Source organism: Lissotriton vulgaris, chromosome 6 (assembly GCF_964263255.1).
Source record: "Lissotriton vulgaris chromosome 6, aLisVul1.2, whole genome shotgun sequence".
Lineage (NCBI taxonomy): Eukaryota > Metazoa > Chordata > Amphibia > Caudata > Salamandridae > Lissotriton > Lissotriton vulgaris.
The window spans coordinates 171,954,259-171,977,345 of NC_141694.1; the positions used below are offsets into that span (position 1 = coordinate 171,954,259).

The 23,087-nt window shown below is 43.8% G+C and overlaps 1 protein-coding gene across 1 annotated transcript in view; it reads left to right on the top strand.

The window, feature by feature from the left end:
* The window catches only part of LOC147706967 (cysteine-rich venom protein-like), a 257,680-nt gene that overhangs the window by 189,394 nt on the left and 45,199 nt on the right, over positions 1–23,087 (top strand). Inside the window, exon 6 of the mRNA XM_086925152.1 lies at positions 12,536–12,624. Within this exon, the coding sequence (XP_086781278.1) occupies positions 12,536–12,624 (89 nt within the window). The remainder of the gene's footprint in view (positions 1–12,535; positions 12,625–23,087) is intronic.

A 23,087-nucleotide genomic window follows, 5' to 3' on the forward strand; every position in this document is an offset into this window, starting at 1 on the left:
TCCTAGAAACCACCTTACAAAATGATGAATTCACCATCTTAGGAGATTTTAAATTCTATCTCAAAGATAGGAACAACAGGGAGACGGAAGCACTATTAGAGACCCAGGAAGCAGTAGGTCTCAAGCAAAAAGTCCAGACCCCCACCCACGAAGCTGGCCATACACTAGATGGCATCTTCACCTCAGTTAACAACCAAGCCCCTATTGATACCCTGGCTCTAACCTGATCTGACCACTCACTTATCAAATTCTCACTTCCTTTCATCCCCCTGGGACCCTCCAAGGCATCCAAAACCTCTACCACAACAAAAAGAAATTGGGAGCTTATGGATAAACAATCCCTCCGCTCCCTGCTAGAGGCGTCCCGTCCTCTACTTCTCGGGCCACCTGAAGTCTCAGCCCCAAAATATCTTAAATGGCTATACGACGCCTTCAATACCGTCACCCCTTTTTAAAAAAACCTCAGGAATTAGGCAAAACCCCTCAGCACCCTGGTTTACCGAAGATCTTCGGAAAGAAAAACAGATCTGCCGGCAACTAGAAAGACGCTGGCGGGCCAACTATTGCCAAAACAAGAAAATATTATAAAACAGCCCTATCCCATTACAAACACCATCTAATAGCCAGCAAAAAAGAGTTTTATACCAGACAAATCGAGGAAGCAAAAAACGCATCCAAGGAACTTTTTCTAGTGGTGAACAAACTCACCACGGCAAAGATTCCAGGGATCAAGAGGGGCCAAGAGTTATGTGACAACATTGCAGCCACCTTTAAAACAAAAGACTTTCAGGACTCCACACATTCATTCCTGACAGAGGCCACCCATAGAGAGCACAACGCCAACACGCTGCTCACCTTCTCACCCGTCTCTTCTGACATTGTAGCCAGATATATTCAAGAATCCAAATCAATATCCCCTACTGAACCCTGTCCACCAAAAATTCCTAAAGAAATTGCTGACCTCGTCAGTCCAGGTCTCACAGAAATGTTTAACTCCATGTTCAGTTCCGGTTCCTTTCCCTCCATCTGGAAAGATACCTCCATCCTACCTTTACTGAAAAAAACCTTCCTTGGAGCCGACGGACCCTAATAATTATCGGCCCATTGCTCGGCTACCAATACCAGCCAAAATAATTGATAAAATTATGAATTCTCAATTGACTCAATTTATTCATGAGAACGACTCACTGGACTCCTCTCAGTTTGGCTTTCACCGCGAACATAGCACTGAGACAGCTCTGATCAAAGCTACAGAAGAGATTAGGGTGGTGATGGATCGGGGTGGCACAGCCGTGCTAATACTCCTCGATCTGTCATCCACCTTTGATACTGTTGACCATTCTCTCTTGCATGAGCGGCTCAAGAGAATAGGGATTGGGGGCGCAGCACTGGCTTTGCTATCCTCCTTCCTTAAAGATAGAAGACTCACGGTCGAGATTGGTGCCTTCCACTCAGACTCATACACCCTTCCCTGTAGAGTGCCCCAGGGCTCTTCTTTAAGCCCTTTACTCTTTAACGTTTATGTCTCAGAGCTGGCCCGATTAATTCAGAGCTTTGGCTTCTGCCTCACATCTTATGCTGACAACACTCAGATGGTCGTACCAGTACATAAAAATGAGACACCTCCCACTGCACAATTTCAAAACTGCATGCGCACCGTCAAACATTGGATGAACACCCATTGCCTTAAATTAAACTCAGATAAAACAGAGATATTGATCTTTGGCAACTTACTACCGAGCTGGAGCAACCTTTGGTAGCCAGCGGAGATTGGCGAACCCCCAAAACCGGTGGCGAAAGCCAGGAAACTGGGGGTGTGGCTGGATCATAAACTCTCTCTTATTCAACACACCAATGCTACAGTGTCAGCCAGTAATTTTCTCATCAAAAAGATTAGGTAGATTCTTCCATACATCCCGGCAGGATCTAGAAAAACGGTAGTAACAGCCTTAATCCAGTCTAAACTGGATTATTGCAACGGGTTATTGAGAAATGCACAAAAACAATGCCTAAATAAACTCCAAAGTGTTCAGAACTCAGCGGCACGACTTCTACTCAATATCCCTGGAAACAACTCAGTCACCGCCGAAATTCGAAAGCTGCATTGGCTCCCTGTGGAGCAACGGATTAAATTCAAGGCACTGACTTTCACCTACAAAGTCCTGAACAAAAAAGGGCCGATCTTTCTTCAGAACCTGTTTTCCTGGTACGAACCCTCCAGACACCTCTGTTCCTCCGGCACAAAACTTCTGCAAGTTCCAAAAATCCACACTGTGCAATGGGGCGGGCACAGCTTCCACTTCTATACCTCCAAGCTCTGGAACTCTCTTCCTCTCGAGCTTAGAAACGCCCCCACTCTCATCACCTTTAGGAAGGGCCTGAAGACCTGGCTATTCCAGAACTAGCCGCCAGTGCAGACCCCCTCGGCATCCAAAGCGCCAAGACACCCACGGGTATACGCGCGCTCTATAAATCAGAATAACATAACATAACTTGGCAGAGGCATTTTCAAATCACCCTCCAAGTGGGAGCACAACAGAGTCTGCTCCCAGCGGGCGGGAGCTTCAAAAATTCTCCTGCACACTGGGAGCAGACTCTTTATCTTTTTCACTGCCCGCACTGAAGCGGGCAGGGTAACAGATAACATGATTGCTTCCGCCCCAAGGGAGCAGCATTATTAGCACAGGAGATGGAGTTTGTGAGGCTGAAATCAGCCAGAGTAGGGAGCTGTGTGGCCCCTTCCTCCTTTGAATGATGCCGGCCCCAGGGTATGGGTCCCTTGGGTCCACTCCCCCTAATATTAATATTAGGGGCAGTGGACCACATGCCCCTCCCTCTAATATTAATATTGGGTCTGAGGGGATGGGGATCCCAGGACCAAAATCGGCCCGGGGAGAGGGCTTGTGTGTTCACCTCCCCCTTGTATTAAAGCTGGGCCCCAGGTGATGGGACCCAATGGTTGAAATTGGCCAGTTAAGATGCATACATGCTTTTCAACCCCTCGTAATCAATCACCAGGATGGGGTCCCTGGAGCCAAAAACGGCCCGGGACTGGGGTGGTGGACCCCTTCCCCCTAAAATAATGCAGAGCCCCAGTGGATAGGGTCTCTGGGTCTTAAATTGTCATTGGGGCTGGGGGTATGTGTCCCCTCCCCTTAACAATAACATCGGATCCCAGAGATGGCGTTCCCAGAGATGCGTGTCTTCCTCCCCCTAAAAAATGTTGCTGGGCCCTATGATATGGGGGTCTCCGGGGGCCGCCTCCCCCTAAATGTCACACTTGCACTGAGAGATGGTACCCCACCCACAGCGCACTGTGAAGTTGAAGTTGTGTGGTTGGCTGCATGAGGAAGGCTGGTTGCAGGCTCAGTGGACAGCCCCCCAACCATCCTGCATGACTGAAGGCCCTGCACAGATTGGAGTTGGCTGCCTTTACAGGAGTTGGCCACAGAGCATAGGGTTGCCTGTATGCAGGTGTTCGCTGCGGGGTCTGGCCACAGGCATGCAATGCAGAGAGTTGGATTTACGTATTGTAATTAAATGTTACTTTATGTTAAAAAAACAAAAAATTCACTGAAAAAAGGTTAAAGTGACGTTACAATTAGGTGAAATGTGCAATAACAAGGTAACGTTTTAAACTCTAAAAAACACAGAAATTCACCAATTATAGTTATAGTTATCTCAAGTAACTATAACTCGTGCCCCAAGGTAACTATAGCACTCGCCCTCACCAAGCACTCCTAATTACCCCACATATTACATTAATCATTTCAACTTCCTTCACATCATTGATAATGTTAATGCAACATTTGCAGTGAAATTATTGATGAGAAAACTTTGCATAGCAGGGGCGTAAGTTATAGTTACCGTTGGGCACACGTTATAGTTATTTAAGATATATAGATTTTAAAGTTTAAAACATTACCTTACAACTGAACAATTCGCTTAACTATACCATATAATTTAACTTTGGCGTTACTTACACTTACATCATTCATAGTGTTCAAATTGCACAATTTCATGATAATGGCCTCGAGGCATGCAGTGTAGATGAATACATTCAGTGTACTGTAAAATAAATGTGCTAATTTACATAAAATAAAATCCACCTTTAATATGCAAATCAGAGACTATGTATAAAAAAATGATAGCAAAACAAAAAAAATCGAATAAGGTGAAATGGATATAGATATGTAAAGTCTGTATTAAGAAAAATGCCACCCTAAAGCACTAGGAGACATATTATCAAGAAGGGCGTTAACTATTATCGCCGTTTTAGCAGCAGAAAACTGCAGCTACAGCAGCGATAATGGGCTTGATAATATGGCCATGTGAATTCCAATAGAAACCCATGTTCTGGAGTGAACATGGGCTTCAATTGGAATTCTCCAGGGCATATTATCAAGCCCATTATTGCCGCTTTAGCGCCAGTTTTCTGCCGCTTACACAGCGATAATTTTAATGCCCTGCTTGATAATATGCCCCTAAGTTCCAATGAATGTCTATGGAAGCGATAGACCGGGACCTAGATGTGATTTAATGCAGACAGTGATGGAGCAAGAGTTGGATATAACAAGTGAGTTTGTCCTGGTCAAATATTTCACTTTCTGACGTAGTCCTTTTTTAAGGAGCTCAAAATCCTTCCCACCTGCAGGCCCGTTATGCGAAATGACTAACCCTAATCTGCTCATAGATGCACCCCAGTATGAAAACAGTACCATGATCACCAACAAGGTTACTTTGCCCATTCTGACTCCTATGTCAGACCTCAGTCTGCAAACTAGGGTCAGTTCTGCCTTCAAGCCAATAAACAAGCAAGAACAACTGACATATCTCAGTTTATTGCACCAGGTCACTGGCCATGCACTCATAGGTGAGGGATAAAATTCAGTGTGAGATGTAGGCCTCACTTTCTGCCTATGGGTTGGCAAGGAGTCACTGATTGTTTCCAATGGTCTCTCCGGACACATTCTAGGGCCTTTCATCATAGTCAGCCCAGGGGGAAACAACTGTCCCAAAGGCTAGGCATTCCAGAGCAAATCCATGTACAACAACTAAAACTCCCCTCTCACTTGTCCCCACCGGACCCACACAAGGGTCCCTGTTAGTTTCCTGGGAGAGCCATGTAGATGACTACTGACATCATTTCTAGTCTCTAAGCCACTGGCTAAGGAACCTCCTTGGAGCCTCATAGACTTTTTAGTGCTTTCATAGTTGGGTGTTATAATCTCAGGCTACAGGCTCCCTTCTTCTGCTCTTACTTTCAACATATCAGGGATGACAACCTGAGACTGGACCCACAGCTCAGACTATGTACCCTGAGAATGAACACGTGGTTTTCAGTCCAGAAATTCTAGTTTGAAAAGACAGCCCCTCTCAAGGGTGACATACTTTGTATGTGTCATGCAGGGATCCTTTTACCTGTTAGTGTGGCATTACAGGCAGCACCAGACAGAAGTAGCCTTATCAGTGCCAATCTTGAAGTCCTCTCCTATCAGAGTAGGTAAGCCCTGGGCCCCTGGTCCTCCCATTGTGGATGACATCCACCACTTCTCCTTCACTGGGGTCTTGCTACCCTCCATTTAAATGAAGAGGCCAAGCAAAATAACTGACTTCACTTTGTCCATCTTCAAAGGAAGTTACATCACTGATTTTCCCACTAAAGCTGTATTTAAAAGAAGTCATACAAGAGGACATATTTTCCATTGTCCATCTGCAAAGGAGTTTCATCATCGGATTTTCCATCATCCATCTACTCAGGAAGTTATCTTTAAAAGAAGAAATCAACCAAAAGGAATCGTTTCACTTCATCTATCTGCACAGGAAGTGACATCACCAGATTTACCATCTTCCAACTGCAGAGGAAGTGACATCACTGAATTTCCCATCATCCATCTGCAGAGGAAGTTACATCACTGTATTTCCCATCATCCATCTGCACAGGAATTGCAATCAGTGAATTTCCCATTATTTCTCCACACGTGAAGTGATATCACTGAATTCACCATCATCCATCTGCACAGGAATTGACATCAGTGAATTTCCAATAATCTATTGCACTGGTAGTGACATCATTTGGTTTCCCATCATCCATCTGTACAGAAAGTGGCATCTTCACAGGAAGTAACATCACTGCATTTCTCATCACCCATATGTGCAGGAAGTGACATCACTAGATTTCCCACCATTCACCTGAACAGGAAGTGATATCACTGGATTTCAAATTATCCATCCTCACAGGAAGTGAATTTTTGGGTTTTTAGTCAAAACTGTCTTCACTAAATGGAGGCTGCTTAGCTCAGTCACTAACATGGCATATGCGGTGTCTGTACCAATGGTGTGCTGATGGCAAGCTTGCATGCGGTTGCCTGTGCCCATATGTGCCCCAGCAAGGATTGCAGCTGCTCTCTTATCATCAGCTGCCAGGTCTCCAAGCTTCTCCTCCCGGGAAAGGGTTGCCAATTTCAATTTAAGAGCCATCTCGTACTGCCAGTCTATCTTGCAAGTTTGCAACCCTCAGTGGGTTGAGCTGTGAAGGATAAACTGCTACCTGCCCTGAACAACACAAATGACAGAGGCCCTGAGAGTTCACCTTTCTCCAGCACTGGGGTGATATCATAGCACTCTCTGAGGCGATCTGTGCTTGGCAGGCCACTTCCCATGCTGTGAGGGCTTTCTCGTACGCCCCATCTTTGCATTTGATTCCTATCCTTGAAGAGAGCCTTCATCTCAGTCTCAGTAAGGGTAGCCAGGGCATCTAGATCAACCTTCATGTTCTCTAAATACGTAAGGTGCAAATGTTGACTGCAAGAGTGAAGTTAGAAACACAGATCTAAAATGATCCATTAAAAAAAACAATTTTTTCTGTCAATTTCGAAACATTTGAGCTTAAATCAATATCTGGTACTGCAAAACCTGAGTTTTTCAGCAGATTCCCTTTGTCATACTGGAAACATTTCCACAGTGACCCTCAATCCTACAATGCATGATGTGAAACCCATTGTCACTTGTGTCCAAAGAAGGTGTAGCAGGAAAATGAACAATTCCCTCACCTGTGTTATGTCATGTGTATTTGTAAAGCACATTATCACCCACATTATACTTCTGTTGCTCTGTCTTCTCCAATCCAAAGATAGCTAGGTTTGGTGCCAACCTGCTAGTGTGAGCCTTGGGGACAAAGGCTTTCCCTCTTCAGGCCTTCTCTTACACTAAACATTGAATAGGCAAGCTTAATCTCCATCCCTTTCTGTTGGAATATGGATTATAATAGGTGTAGGTAGGGACCTACCACTAGCAATATGGTCACAATCACAATATAAGGCTCAGTCATGGTCTCAATAAATGTTTCCCTTGATCAACCCTTGGTAGGTGGCTGCGAGCAGACAGACTTAACACAGGAGGCAGGCTTGTGAAGCATTTAAAAACACCAAAACAATCAATAAGTAAGACACACCACACAATAAACCCCCCCCCAAAATTTGAAAAAATAGGGCATTTTTATGATTCAAAACACATCAAAACAACGCACTTCCAATGTAGGGATCCAGAGATTTGACTTTATAAAGAATAAACACTTTCTAGTGCCTAAAAGTCAAAAGCGCCACTTTGGGAAATCTGGTCAAGCTTGACTGGGACAAGGTCAAAGATTCAGGTTGACCATAATGGAGCATGTGTTGGATACACTTAGCGGTAGGGCCCAGTCAAGTTTTTGCTTTCTGACTTAGTCACTTTTTTGGAGCTTTTTGTCTCGACGTCGAGCAAGGCTCCTCATCTGTCTAGGTTTCAAGTAGATGAGGGTGTCTTAATTCAGTGCAAGGCTTTGGTGAAATCCTGGAAGATGTGAGATCCAGGGCTTTCAGTAGGATAAATATGAAATCCAGGCCAGCTTGTGGTTCGACGCCAGCGGCTTGACTCTCATCGATGGGACAGTCACAATATGGAGCATTTTACCAAAAAATCTCCATTCTTCCCTAATTTCTAGATCTTCTTCCAGAGGGTCCTTTTGGGGTTCCAAATTGTCCAAAACACCAATCCAAAGTTCCAGAAGGGCTAAGTTGCTCCTTGGGCTGTTGGGACTACGTATCCCATATTACCCCTGCCCAAATTCTTTAAAGTCCAGCTGAGGGTGGTCAGCTGATTTCTTCTTGCTGGAGATTATGCCAGGGGAGCTTTTGTAACCTGTTGCTTTCAGGAAGTCCACTCCTTCTCTTTTGGAAGCAAAATATATATGCTAAAATATAATTATTAATCAATATTAGTGTAGAACTTGGTCATAATACTTATTTCAATATATTTAAAAGCATGTGTTTTCTTATCTCAAACTGAATACTGCAATGCAATGATGGGATGGGGGCGTCATTTAAAGTTTGGCAGGTTGCTCAGCAGACCACCAGGTTGTTGTGGACCTGCAGCAGAAGACCACCCACCATCTTCAGAGATCTTCATCTGCCTGAAGGGGATCTCTGTCCCTTTAGTGAATCTGCTTGAGTAAAGGAAGCACTGGAGGCGCAGATGAATATTAAGGGGACTATATTTGTTTGCATGGCAAGACATTCATTTATTGCTTTCTGAATCAAACTCCCAAGCCAGAGTTAGTTTCCGAAAAAGAAAAAAAAACAAGTTCGTGGATGCTTATCTAACTTTCTTCTTGTGCGCAAAGGCCTCTATTTGTTGTCGTTGCCTGAGTCTCGAGCCACCGTGAACTGATCGGCATGCGGTGATCAGTCCCCAAGTTTACGGTTAAAATAAACAAAAAACATTTTTGGTGTTTTATGTAGCGTGAACTCGACCTGAAGCTAGTGATGAGCTTTTTATTACACAAGAACACATTCATTAGGTCTCGCCTACACAGTGCGCATGCACTGCATAGGCAAAAGACCTTTAGCAATCACTTCGGCTTTTCAGCCAAAAATGTGCACACGTTCCATTGCCTTCAATGCCAACGCGCGCACGTTTGGCGATTCCCTTGTGGGAGCGAGTAGCCTGCGCCATATGTTAGCAATTATCGCACCTTGCGGCTCGCTCCCGAAAGGGAATCGCGCAGGCCCCTCCTCTCTCCCCTCCCCCTGGAGCCACGCGAAGCGCTCTCTTGTTTTTTTTTTTGTTTGGCAGCTGGGAGAAGTGGGGTGCTGGGAGATTACCTCTTTGCTCAGAAGCCCACATTTTGGTCACGTGGAGATAAGTGGATTGTAGTCTAGATGCCCTTTGGCAGTCTTCAGTGTGGCTGCTCCACTCACTGCTTTTATGTGTAGCCCACACATTGGTGCATGTTAATGAACCCTATCTCCAATGGCAGCACTAGTCTTTCAAACCGAGCGCACGCACCTTGCTGAGCGCTTCTCTTTTAGCATACAGAGTTAATTAAAATACAACTATTTCTAAACTCTGTGTGCAACAGGCCGAAATCGAAGGGGCCGGTTTCTCCGATGTAGTTGCAGGGTTAGTGTTAGACTCGCAGCCAGCTATTGTCGGCATAAGCACACCATGCAGTACGTGCCCCCGTTTTTGTGTCTATTTAAATTTCTGAAGCTGGATTCTATATATAGATATATATTTATGGCGACCCAGTTAGCTTGTGTCGTAGGTGACTGCCTATTACTCTCTTATGGATGGATCACTCCAGTGTAAACCTCCATATGGGTGATTGCACCATGAAGGCAGAAACAACTCCGGTCCTTCATATCCCGAAAAATGGAATTCTGTTTTTGAAAGCAGATGCTTGCGTCATCAGTCTGAGGGATTAGCAGACATAAGATAACCTCTCCCAATACCATACCTAGCAGTCCACATCTAACTTCCGAGAAGTGCTTGAACACCCTAAATGTGGCGACCCTGTAAAGTAACCCGTAGCTCCCGGATGGCACCTGTTGCCCTGTGTGCAAAGGGCACCTCCTCCTTGATGGGAACTTTTCTACAAGGTAGCGCGACGATGCTGTAGATTTCATAGTCATTCTTACTGCTTGTTTTCATCCAGCCAAACGACTGCCTCCTGGCCCTTTTGCTCACCTTTGGGCATTTGAAAGATTTACAGCCCTATGCCGACCTACCTGGAACTGATCAAGTGAATGTCAAAAACTGAGAACGCTTGAGACCCACGGTAAACATTTCTACCCTCTGTGGGATTCACATAGGATTGTATCTATTCTAGACGACCTCAAATGGAAGACCGATGCAGAGGTGTTGGGCGAACTCACCTGCACCCTTTGACATTGCGTTATGAGTCCAACCAGATAAAGGTTCAAACTCTTATTAAATGTATGTCATCTATCTACTCCACCTCACTGTTCTGTGACACAGCAACCTTTAGTACTGCTGAGGCATGACACGAACGCTAATTGTTAATGTCTACATACTGCCCTTAGACATACTTGTTTATTTTATTGACTCCGCATTGGGTAAATTGAGGGCCTGAAGTTCTTCCCTCACTTGGATTGTTCAGATGTTGGATGGTGAGAACAGCCTTAAAAATGAATGGCAAATATTAGTTGAAGGTGACCCTTCGTCTGGCCATAATGGTGTGTGTCCCCCAACCCTAGGGCCTATGTAGGTCGTGCAAGGCAACACTTGTTCTGAGGGATTTTGGATTTGCAAAGGGCTTCTTTTTTAATTACATGCCACATAATTACACACTACTCAATGCAACATAAATACACTCCATATTATACCACTCAGTGCCACGTAATAACACGCCACATAATTACACTCTACCCACTGCAACATAAATACACCCCACATAACACCACTCAGTACCATATAATCACACGTCACAATTACACTATATTCAATGCAACACAAATACACTACACATAATACCACTCATTGCCACATAATTACACACCACATAATTACACTCTACTCAATGAAACGTAAATACACTCCACATAATACCACTCCGTAGCACATAATTACATGTCACATAATTACACTACTCAATGCAACATAAATACACTCAAAATAATACCACTCAGTACCACATAATTACACGCCATATTATTACACTCTATTCAATGCAACATTAATACACTCCACTTAATACCACTGTGCCACATCATTTCACACCACATAGATACACTCTACTCAATGCAACATAAATACACTGCACAAGCCACATAATTACACTCTACTCAATGCAACATAAATACACTCCACATACCACTCAGTACCACATCATTACACTCTACTCAATGCAACATAAATACACTACACATAATACCACTCACTGCCACATATTAACACACCACATAATTGTACTGTACTCAATGCAACATAAATACACTACACATAAATGCACTCTATGCCACATATCACCAATCAACATAATTGCACTCCACACCATGACACAATTTCACTAAGCATAATTTCACTCAACACCACAGTTCCAGGCCACACAATTTAACTCCACACATTTCGAATACACACCACATAATTACACACCAAACAACATATTTCAACTCCACAACTCCACAATTCACAAGGTACCTCCAATCCACACCATATAGTGGCACCACCACCATTTTGCATCAGCGCGCCACCTAAGCATCACCTAAGCATCATGTCAGTCTGCCCTCGAAATCTGGCATCTGTTGATTCTCCCCTAGTGTCCGTCTGCTGCTTGTGTTCTAATCAAATTACTGTTTTCCAACCTCCACTCCCCCATTATTTATGTCCCACTACCCATAACAAAAAAATTATAACAAACAAGGATGACAACAGGCAGGAAGAATTTGCCACCAGTGCAAGTACAAAAAAACTAGAAGACATTTTTATGTTAAAATCTTTTTTTAATCAGGTTGTTCAGTTGTATATAATGTCAGCTTGGTTTGTATAAAGGAAACAAAAATGCTTAACACTTTTTATTATAACTTTTCAACATGATGCACAGCAGCCACAATGCTCACAATGCTCTACAACATAGTTCTGGCTAAACACATAAGGTCCCGAAGGCGAGAGCTATTGCCTATGCCAATGCTTGTTTTTGGTAGGCACGGGGAGGTTAAGTGATTTGCCAAGAAACACAGGATGTTGAGCAGACCCCGAGACTGGAAACAGGTTCTCCAGCTCCAAAGCCGGCAGCCCTGGCAGAGATGCCACATCCTCCAACAGTAGAGACAGCTGGGGCTCTGAAACCTCCACAGTTCTATGACTCTATGTACATGTGGGTGAGTTATAAATTTAGGGGGATGGGGGCTCTGTACTTTTTTTTTTTTTTAAGCACCATTTCACTATATTTAACTGTGGAATTGTGTTATTCTCCGATTACTGACTAGTAACACATTGACTGTCAATGCTATCTGATACATCCATCCATCACCCCCTTTTGACGCTTTTGCTCAAACCGAGTGAGAAAAGACTTTTCACAGCTATATTTCGAGGCTACTTCTGCTGCATCTAAAGATATAGGAAAAGTATAAAGTCAGTATCCGAGGAAGATACACTTGAATGTAAATCTTCTGTTATAATGGGGATAAAGGGTGATCAACGTTTGCATATTTCTATGTTAAGTGTATTTTCTCCTTTGCCTGTTGCACAATTTCAGTGGAAACGAGGCGAATCAGATCAAGAAGCCCTATGAGTCAGCAAAGCCCTGCGAGAAATGCCCGGATCATTGTGACAAAGGACTGTGCAGTAAGTGACAATGACATCACGCTCCTTGCTTATTTGCCTACTTTAAATCTTTCCTAGGTTTTTCAATTTATCTCGTCTCTGGCATGCAGATTTATAACTGAATATAACGAGATAACATTTGAATGTTGCCATTGTTTTACATATTGCGTTCTTGGGTAACCATTACTTGCAATTTAGAATTAAATGCTGCATTTATGAATAAAAAAGGTAAAGTAATAGGCATCGTTTAATCTTTTTGAACTATGTGCAAAAACCCCAAAAGTATTTTCCATGTTTAGAACCAGTTATAAACTCTTCACTACTAGGAACAAGCATTTGCAATGCAAACGGTCTCGCTTTTGGGACCTTGTAAGTATTTAGCTATGCAGTAAATTAGGTATATAGCACTTGCTACTCCTAATGGGGGGTTTGAAGTTTTTTCGTTTGTTATTGGTTTCTTTTTCGGTGAGTAGCACGCAACTTCAGAACCCATAAGAGATTAGTGGTGAATTAGTATAGTGAAAAATATGAAAGTAATTTGAGTAGTGAATATGTTAGTCAGATTATTTGGATTGAGAAGGATAGGTTACACTGAGGCCAGTGTGTCCCCGCACTATGATGTGGCTAGCAACAGTTAGTCAGGCATGTCTTCCCCTCTAGTTCCTCACATGTGAGCCTCCTCACTCTCTGACCAGAGGGAAGATGTAGGTTTTCAGTTGTTTCCGGAAAAAGCGTTCCGAAGTCTCTAATCGCATTTCGGGTGGAAGTCTGTTCCAGTGTTGAGCAGCTTGCACTCGGAAGGAGTGCCCACCCATCCAAGCTCTTCTAAACTTAGGAACCTTCATCAGCCCTTTCCCGGAAGATCTCAACTTGCACCCCGGGAAATACGGGCTCAGCAGTTCCAAAAGATAAGATGGCCCCTCCCCCTGCATGATGCGATGGCTAATCAGCAGGGTTTTATAGAGCACCCGTTCTTTAATCTACAGCCAGTGAAGAGATTGCAGGGCTTTCTTAGCTGACGCTCTTTTGGGCAACATCTAGATCATGGAGGCAGCCGCATTCTGTATACGCTGAAGCCTGGTGATACATCTGACATTGGCTCCCAGGTACAGGACGTTCCCATAATCCAAGCTAGATGTAACAAGTGCATGGACCAGGGTTTTCCTAGCCACAATGGGGAGTGGGTCAAGTGTTTTCCGAATATTTCTCAGGATACAGAAGCACTGTCCTGCCACACGTCTAGTATGGTGCTCGAAGGAGATTTTGCTATCTAGCCAGATACCCAAATTCCAGACTTGTTCGCTGGGAGAAGGTAGAGGCCCCAGTACCTGCGGCCACCATGCCGATGTCCACACAGACGGTGCATTTACCACCACCAGCACCTCTGTCTTGCTTCCTTTTAATTTCAAGCAATTATTGGCCATCCAGGACGCTGTAGTTTGTAAGCACATCGAGAAGTTATTGGCTGCTGCCCCATCTGACTGGGCAAGAGACATCACAAGTTGGGTGTCATTAAGCATAGGTTACTACTTGCACCCCAAACCTTTCAGTAATCTCTGCTATTGGTGCTACGTAGAGATGGAAGAATATAAACCATACTGAACTAAAAAAAATTCTGGACAAGACTTGCCCAAAACCGCTACTCGTCAATTCCATGAATGGCTAGGTGATGCCACGAATCACCTAGTACCCACTAAACTCCATTCCAGGAATAGAAGCACACCGACCGCTCCGTGGTATACAGAGGAATTAAGAACCCAAAAACAATTAAGTAGGAATAGGGAAAGGCACTGGCGTAGAACCTATGACACCGAAAGTAAGATCAAATCTAAAGAATCATTGGCCACTTACAAAACTATGATTATTGTAGCCAAAAAAACACTTTTTTCGGAACAAATTGAAAAATGCTAAAAACTCCAGTAGGCAACTATATGACATCACTAAAACCTTATCTGGTAATGCTCCAGATCTTAATCCGTCCCCGTCACAATCACTCTGCGACGCATTGTCCGAGTTCTTTTTCTCCAAGGTCAACGACATATACCAAGCTTTTACTTCAAAAACCAACATCACTAGAGCCCCTCCCTCTCACATTCCCTCAGGAAACACCTTGTCTAGTTTTAAGGCTCTTACTACTGATCAAACAAAAATCATTATCACGTCTATTAAAACGGGATCGGATCTGGACCCTTGCCCTTCCTCAGTTCTTTCTATGGTGATGGACACTACTGTTCCGGTCATCACTCATGTTTGCAACACAATACTGAGTCCAGGGACATATCCAGATTCCTTAAAAAACACACTGGTTAAACCCCTGCTGAAGAAACCCAGTTTAGATGAGGAGGAACTAAAGAATTATAGGCCCTTAGCAAGCCTCCCTTTCCTAGCTAAAGTGGCGGAAAAAGCCATGAACCAGCAGCTATTAGAGTGTATAGAGAAACATCATCTATTGGATGACACACAGTTTGGTTTCCGTAAGTATCACGGTACGGAAACCGCCCTTATCAAAGCAGCAGAAGACATCAGAATCATCCGTGACCAGGGAGGGACAGCATTACTTGTATTGTTAGATCTCTCTGCAGCTTTCGACACGGTCGACCACAAGATCTTGGTGGACCGTGTCGGAAGGATGGGCATTCACCACACTGAGAGAGACTTGCTCTCCTCCTTCCTGGCCGATAGAACGCAGGTGGTCACACTGGGGCCATACCAATCGGCCAAGCTGTCACTACCGTGTGGGGTTCCTCAAGGCTCATCCCTTAGTCCGACACTATTTAACATCTATGTGTCGGACCTTGCTTGTGTGATCAAAGTATACGGGATGAGCCTAACCTCATATGCTGATGACACGCAACTGGTGTTGGCCATTAAAGGTGATGGGCTGGAGGTGGCAGAGCGCTTCCAAAATGGAATGATGGCTATTGGAGAGTGGATGGCAGGTAACTGCCTGAAGCTCAACTCCGATAAAACGGCGGTGGTCATCTTTGGACCCCTCTCCCCGATTTGGTCTGCATCCTGGTGGCCACCAGCCTTCGGCATCCCTCCTAGCCCGACCCCTAAGGTTAGGAATTTGGGAGTAACTTTTGATGATCATCTCAACTTCATGGCACATGCGAACAAAGTTGCAGCCACAGCCCATCATAAACTTAGAATGATAAGGAAAATCATCCCTTTTCTACTGGATGCTGCTGCCAAAACACTGGTCAGTTCCTTAGTACTTTCATCCTTAGACTACTGTAATGCAATTTTTCTAAATGCCCAAGCCAGGGTAACAAAAAAACTGCAGACAATACAGAATGCAGCAGCACGTCTGCTGTCTAGAACACCCAAGTTTGCACCCATTTCTGATACTATAAGGACATACCACTGGTTGACGATCCAAAACAGGATCAAGTTTAAATCACTCTGCATACTCTACAAGGCACTTCACGATCAAGGACCATGCCCCCTCAAGGACCAGCTTATACCGTATAAACCGGTCAGACAGCTTCGATCCATAACTCTCAACCAATTAGCGGTTCCCCGTTCCAAAACAGTCTCCTGGGGTGACCGCCGATTTTCAGTTGCGGCCCCTAAGATATGGAATACCCTCCCACAACATATCAGAACCAGCCCCTCACTTTTGCAGTTTCGGAAGAGACTAAAAACCTGGCTGTTTAACCAGTGACACTGCCCAGCGATCTTCCGAAGTTATCAATATCTTGGGGAGAGATAGCTGAATAGTCTAGCGCCGAGACGCCTACGGGTATTCGTTCGCGCTCAATAAATGTCATAAATAAATAAATAGAGATTAAAAAGGGTGGGGCTCAAGCTAGACCCTTGGGGCACTCCCTGATTTAGCCTAATACTCTTCAACCAGTGTGGTCCCTGGGCTACTTGAAAGCTGCGATTCTGGAGGAACGATTCCAGCCACTCCAGAGCTCTTCCTCTCAGTCCCCCTTTTTTCAGACACTGCAGCAAGATGTGATGTGCTACAGTGTTGAAGCGGCGCTTAAATCCAGAAGGATCTGCGCTGTGGTGTGGCCTTCATCCACCAACTTGCGTATGATTATTGTTGACAGGAGTAAGGTGGATTCAGTCGAGTAGGAAGCCCGGAAGCCTGATAGGGTTGGGTGAAGATGTTTACATGTTTCGATGTGTTCTGTCAGTTGCTTATTAACAACTTTCTCCGCAATTTTGGAGAAATGGGGGAGGAGAGAGATTGGACGCAGGATATCTAACTGCTCCGCACTAATGTTAGGTTTTATCTTGAGAGGGAGAACCACTGCCTCTTTCCAGGCTGACGGGACACTCCCCGATCCAAATGATAGATCCAGGAGATGGCGTATGTGGGGTTCCAGCGTATTTATACTTTCCCTAAGTATTCTCGGGGGCGCCGGGTCATTTGGGGAGCCTGATTTAATTTTGGACGCTATATCAATTAGGATATCCTGCTGGGGAGTACTAAAGGATACTAGTAACTCTGTTCCATTAGATTTTACAGTGGCCTCTTCTGCCGTGCCATCTGTTCTAGCCTCCATTGGAAATGAGGAACACATTTTCCCCACTTTACCCACGAAGAATTGTGCCACCCGATCACAGGATTCCACCAAACCTTTCAAAGGTGTGGTGGTGCTGGACAGAGAGGCAACTTCCTTAACTGGTTCCATGCTGATGACGGAACCGCTCCGTCATCAGCCGCGGTAGCTTTGTGCTGATGATGGAGCGGTTCCGTCATGACCCGCTCAACGCGCCTGAGAACAGACCCTGGAGTTTGACTCTAGGGTCTGTTTTTGGTCCAGCGCTTGTGAGATGCGGCTGCCAAGCGCTTCGCATGCCACCTCGATCTCTGGACCCACTCGGGGTCCACCCTGTTCCAGAAAATCGTCAAATTTAACTCTGGAGAAGCCTACCCATTTCCTGCATCTAGTTATATAATCCGCCTTATGTACTCTCCCCCTCTGTGGCACTATCTGGAAAGGAATCTGGCAGTGATCCGACCACACCACAGGCACTGGGGGATCGACGACCAACAACTCCCAGTTGGAGAAGATAGGATCTAATAAGTGGCCTTGACCATGGGTGGGGAGATCTGATTTAAGAGTCATTTGCATCGCTGCTAACTCGTTACGGATCTCCAGAGCTTCTGTGTTGTATGCTCATCAAAATGGAAATTTAGATCCCCTAAAAGTAGCAGCCTCTCATATTTTAGGGCTGGATGTACCAAATAGTCTATCAGGCTTTCCGTGAATCTGGTCCCTGGACCCGTGGGCCTGTAGACTAAGAACCCTTTCAGGACCTGACTGTCCAGGCCTATGATAGAGAAGAAGCTCGCTTCGCTCTCCTTAATGTCAGCCAACTCCAAAGTGCAAAATATTTCTGATTTGAAAATTATGGCTCGTCCGCCTCCCCGCCCCATGGGTTTGTCAATCCTATTGATGTCATAACCTGGTGGTAGTGCATCTATTATATCAGGTGCAGAGTCTACATTCAGCCATGTTTCTGTTAGGAACAAGGCATCCAACAGTCCATCTATCAGTAAATCGTGAACCTCCATTTTATGCTTCCCTAAGGATCTACAGTTAATAAGTCACAGTCTCATTCTCTCTATAGCATTTGTCGCACTGCACTGCTGAGCCAGAGTAAATGGACAGTAATTACATCGTTTTTGTTCGAAGGACAGCGTTATACTATGGCCACACTTCTCTCCAACCCCCTGCCTTAAACCCAGCAGTTGTTTAGCACTATATTTCCTCATGACTGGAGAACCGGCAGGGGGTATGAACTGGCATGCACTGCACCTATTACCCCTGGACCTCCATGTGTGACTACAGCTGCACCAAGTTCTCCATCCATGATGTCTTCAGCCGGTTCTCTGACCACGATGAACGAGGGTTTCTGTTTAAAAGTAGGTGGTCTTATCACATCTTACATACAGCCTATTCTTGCTAGGCTGCTGTCAATTGAGGACAGACTAGCGAAATTTGAACAAATGACCACAACCAATCTTGAGAGCTTCAAGAAGAACCTGCCAAAGAGTGTCCATGATAAGGAATTGTCGATAAATGGACCTAGGAGCATTCCTGACAATAATTTGATCCCCCATTTGTCGGTTTCCGATCCAATGGAAGGCACTTCCCGGGGGAATGCTGGAGCTAGGCTTAGTGATAAGGGTGGTGCAGATCCACAGGGAATTTTGGATTCCGCAAAGGGCAAGACTATAGAACATCACTCACTGAAAGAGGGTATGGCCAAAACCTTGCAGGGAGGTGGGGTGGGGTGGGAAGGTACCATATAATACCAAAGATCATAAGAGCATGTTGCCACATATTGATTTACCTCTGGAGTCCGCACCTACGTTTGTAGATTTAGATAAGGGCTGTGCTGAATCATACACTGAGTTAAAGAATAAAACAATCCACTGGCTGAATATCAACAGACCCCTCCCCCTTTTATGCATAGTCAAATTCTGTTTGCACGCAGAGTGAGCTGGGTGGGTCGGAGAACGAAAGACATAGCCGGTAACTGCATAGCCATCAACTTTAGAGATAGTCGGGTAGTGCGCCACAATTGTGAGAGGCCCTTCCACACCACGAGAATTAGTATTCAGATATTTGACCTTAGCTATTTCTATACCCCTCCAACGCAAATGGAGAACTTTGGTTTACAGGGAAAGACATGCGAAAGGGGATTTTTGCACGGCTATGTCAGTAACAGAACCGGGCTAGATGGTTCTGGTTTTGTGTCTAGTATCCCTCTTAGCAAAAGATTCAGTGTGCTTGACATGGTGGACTGACTAATTCCAACCAGGTCTAACCAGCAGAGCGATATTATTCCGGATATGGGGGCTGAGGTCACGAGACAACAGTTAGAGCGAAGTGATGTGTCGGGCCTATAGATAGATCCAGAGATACCATAGTTGATACCTGTCAGGAGGTAGGGTATCTTTTAGCTGTTGCTAAATCTAATAATTCTATACCTAGTAAGGGGGATTTTATACCTGAAACATCTACGACTACTGATAATAACTCTGGGTCTCTTGCAGTTATAGATAGACGAGACTTGGATGTGACCCTTGAGAGTAAACAACATGCAAGTGAACACAGACCTACTAGAGGAGTTTCCCAGAGTGAGATAGGGAGCACACGAGGAGATATTACTATTTCAATAGATTCAAGGTCAACATCTGGGATCTCAGAAACGGGTAATATTTTTAAGATGCTATCGTGGAATACTGCTGGGCTTGCATCCAAGGTGACAGACCCCTTTTGGATAACATTCATAAAGGATTATTCTATCATCTGCCTGCAAGAATCATGGGCAATTGAGGCATCACATATAAATAGCTAACATACTTTCCATACCCCTGCCAGTCTTAGTACAATGGGATGTAATAAAGGGGGATTATGTACCTATGTGTCTAACCTGGTGGGTGAACTGGTAGTGAAACTTGAGAATGGATCTGAATACCATCAGATAATGTCAGTAAGCATTGGGGGCAAGAAGGGAACAGTTCTAATACATTTTTATAATAACATTCTGAAAACTGAAACCAATAAGGTACTAGGAGAATTATGTCAAACCCTGAAAAACATACAAGAACATTGGCCGGGGGATATGTGCCTAATATGTGCTGGTGATTTTAACTGTTCTCTATGCCCATACAGCCATTTGGATATCTGTGGCATCGGCAAAGATAAAGAAGACCCTCTAACACATTTTTTCCATACTATTGTGGGGGACTTGCTGAATGAAATAATGTTTCAATTTGATTTGGGCTATGCTAACAAACTATGAATACCCCCTGTATCCTTTGAGCCAACCCTTATCGGGAGGGGGTGTAACTCAGTAATTGAGTTTGCCCCTATGTCAAAAAGGTATTCTTGCAATGTTTATACTTGTGAAACATGCGAAATAGCGATGAGTGATTATCACCCGATCAGGCTACATTTTTGCTTGCAGGGGGTAAAAAAACTTCAAAGCAATAGAAACAACATATAATTACAAAATAAATCTTGCTAGTATAAATGGATATACTATAAACTTGACCAAAGTGGGCCCCATGGTTTTTCTTGAAACCCTAGTAAAAAACAAATATCGGGATTTTAAAACATGCCTCTCGCAGACAGGTGATAATGCACTAGTCTTCGAGGCCTTCCTTAGAATCTTAGAAGAAACACAAAATCTTCTCACAGGGACGCAGAAACAGGGCATGAATAAGGCAAAGGGCTGGTTCAACAGGGATTGTAGAAAGGCATATGTTTATTTAATGAAGGTCCTAAAACAAGCGACCAGAAGTAGGGAAGAAGTGAGACTGGACAGAATTGACTACCAACTAGCAATTAAAAAGCGTAAGATCCAGTTAAAAATGGAAGAGTGGCAGGCGTTAGAGCAGGCCTGTATAACTAAGGATAACACGGGCTTCTGGAGGGCTGTTAATGCACCCTTTTTCATAGATAGGGAAACCAATATTATCGATGAGGCAATTTCGGAAGATAAATGGGTTAATTATTTTGAGGATCTCTACAATGCTGACATCTTACCCCAGAGAGAGGGAATTGCTGCTGTAGAGGAAGATGATAATGTTCACATTACATCCCTCCCGTTGAACATCGAAATCTCCTGTGAAGAAGTTTTAATAGCCATTAACGAGAGTGCCTCAGGGAAAGCCCCAGGACCAGATGGTGTGCCAGTGGACGTATACAAGTCTAACACTGAGCTATGGGCCCGCTCCTAACAGATGTTTTGAATAGCTGTAATAGACATAGGTTTATCCCCACTTGGCTAGACTCTATTGTGGTTACCATCATCAAAAAGGGAGATAGAAATGAACCTAACTGCTATCGTCCAATTTCATTATTGGACTCACTTATGAAAGTCGCTGGGAGGGTTAAATAAATTACAATCTTGGGTAGAAGACACGGGCTTACTTTTGAAGTTTCAATACGGGTTTAGGGCAGGACTGGGAATGATTAAACAGGGATTAAATCTTGCTCTAATCAAGGGTAAATATGTATTAGCAAAAAGGGAAAACTTTTTTTAACGTTTGTCGACTTAAGTTTAGCCTTTGACTGTTTAAACCATGATAAACTCTGGAGCACCTTGAGAGAGATGGGTTTTGACCCGAACTTGCTACTATTTATTAAGGAGTTATACAGGGGATTGGGGGCGAGAGTCCGGTATGGGAAACAGAGAGAATATACATCTAAATTCAGCATAAACAAGGGAGTAAGACAAGGGTGTTTAACCTATACATTAATAGTGTAGGTTTTTATTTGGCTCAGGACAGGCAGGATTACCCTTTGATTGAGAAGACCGCAGTCCCCATTTTACTATATGCAGATGACGCAGTTATCATGGCGCGTACACAGATAGGCCTCCAAAGTGCTGTTACCAAATTTACGACCTATATGCAAGATAGAGGCTTAAAAATAAATACAAGTAAAACCTTTACTATGTGTTGTGGGATAAAAAAAGGCAATACATGTAAATATTTTATTGAAAAGACAAAAATAGATACGACAGACAGATTTTCTTACCTGGGTATTAATTTTGTGAAGTCGGGCTCATGGTCATCAGCTGTAAATGTGAGAAAATTGTCTTTTTCTAGAGCTATAGGTGCAGTTCGTAATTTCTCAAACAAATTGGGGGCCGACCAGTTCCGGAGCTAGTGGAAATTTATAAATCCAAATGTGTATCTGCTGCGACATATGGGGCGGGGATTTGGGGTATAGCGAACATTCACAAAATTCAACGCTGTGAGAATGAGTTCTTGCGCTATCTGTTAGCTGTCCCGGGTTCTACTGCTACATTTGCATGTCATAAGGAACTCGACCTGCCTTACCTATCTGATATTATCAAAATTAATCCCCTTTTATGGTGGCACAAGGTGTGGTCCTCTGCTGAGACTAGTTTTAATAGAGATGTAATCAAGGACTGTCTCAAATTAGAGGGGGTAGCAAGGATATTATGGATCAAATATGTAAAAAAACTATCGTATGATATTGGTCATCCTGAATATTTTGATTCTCCAAACTGTTTAGAAAGTATATCAAGGAAAAACTTGAAAGTAACTTGTTTGAATTACTTAGAGAACAAGCAATGGCTGTCCGAAAAATAAAAGACCTCAGTCATGGAGAATCATTTGATGTTGCAATGTAATGGTATCCAACCCTATTTGATACAGGTTCAAAGTTGCTAATCTTGCATGCTATTAACACGTTTCTGCGGCGGATCCTTTTATAGAATGGTTACATTCCCAGAGATAAACCCATGGTCTTAAATCTGTTACCATGCCCGTGCAACGATATTTCTACACAATCTATGTTACATTGTATACTCTTCTGTAAATTTTATGATTTACCAAGGAGAACATTTTTAATGTCTATCTTAAAGAAGTGGGGACTTAGACAATGCAGAACAGCATTTTTGAGGCTTCAAATACTAGAATGAATTGATTATGTTGGCTATGTCGTCATTTTTAAAAGCTATTATCAGACACAGGA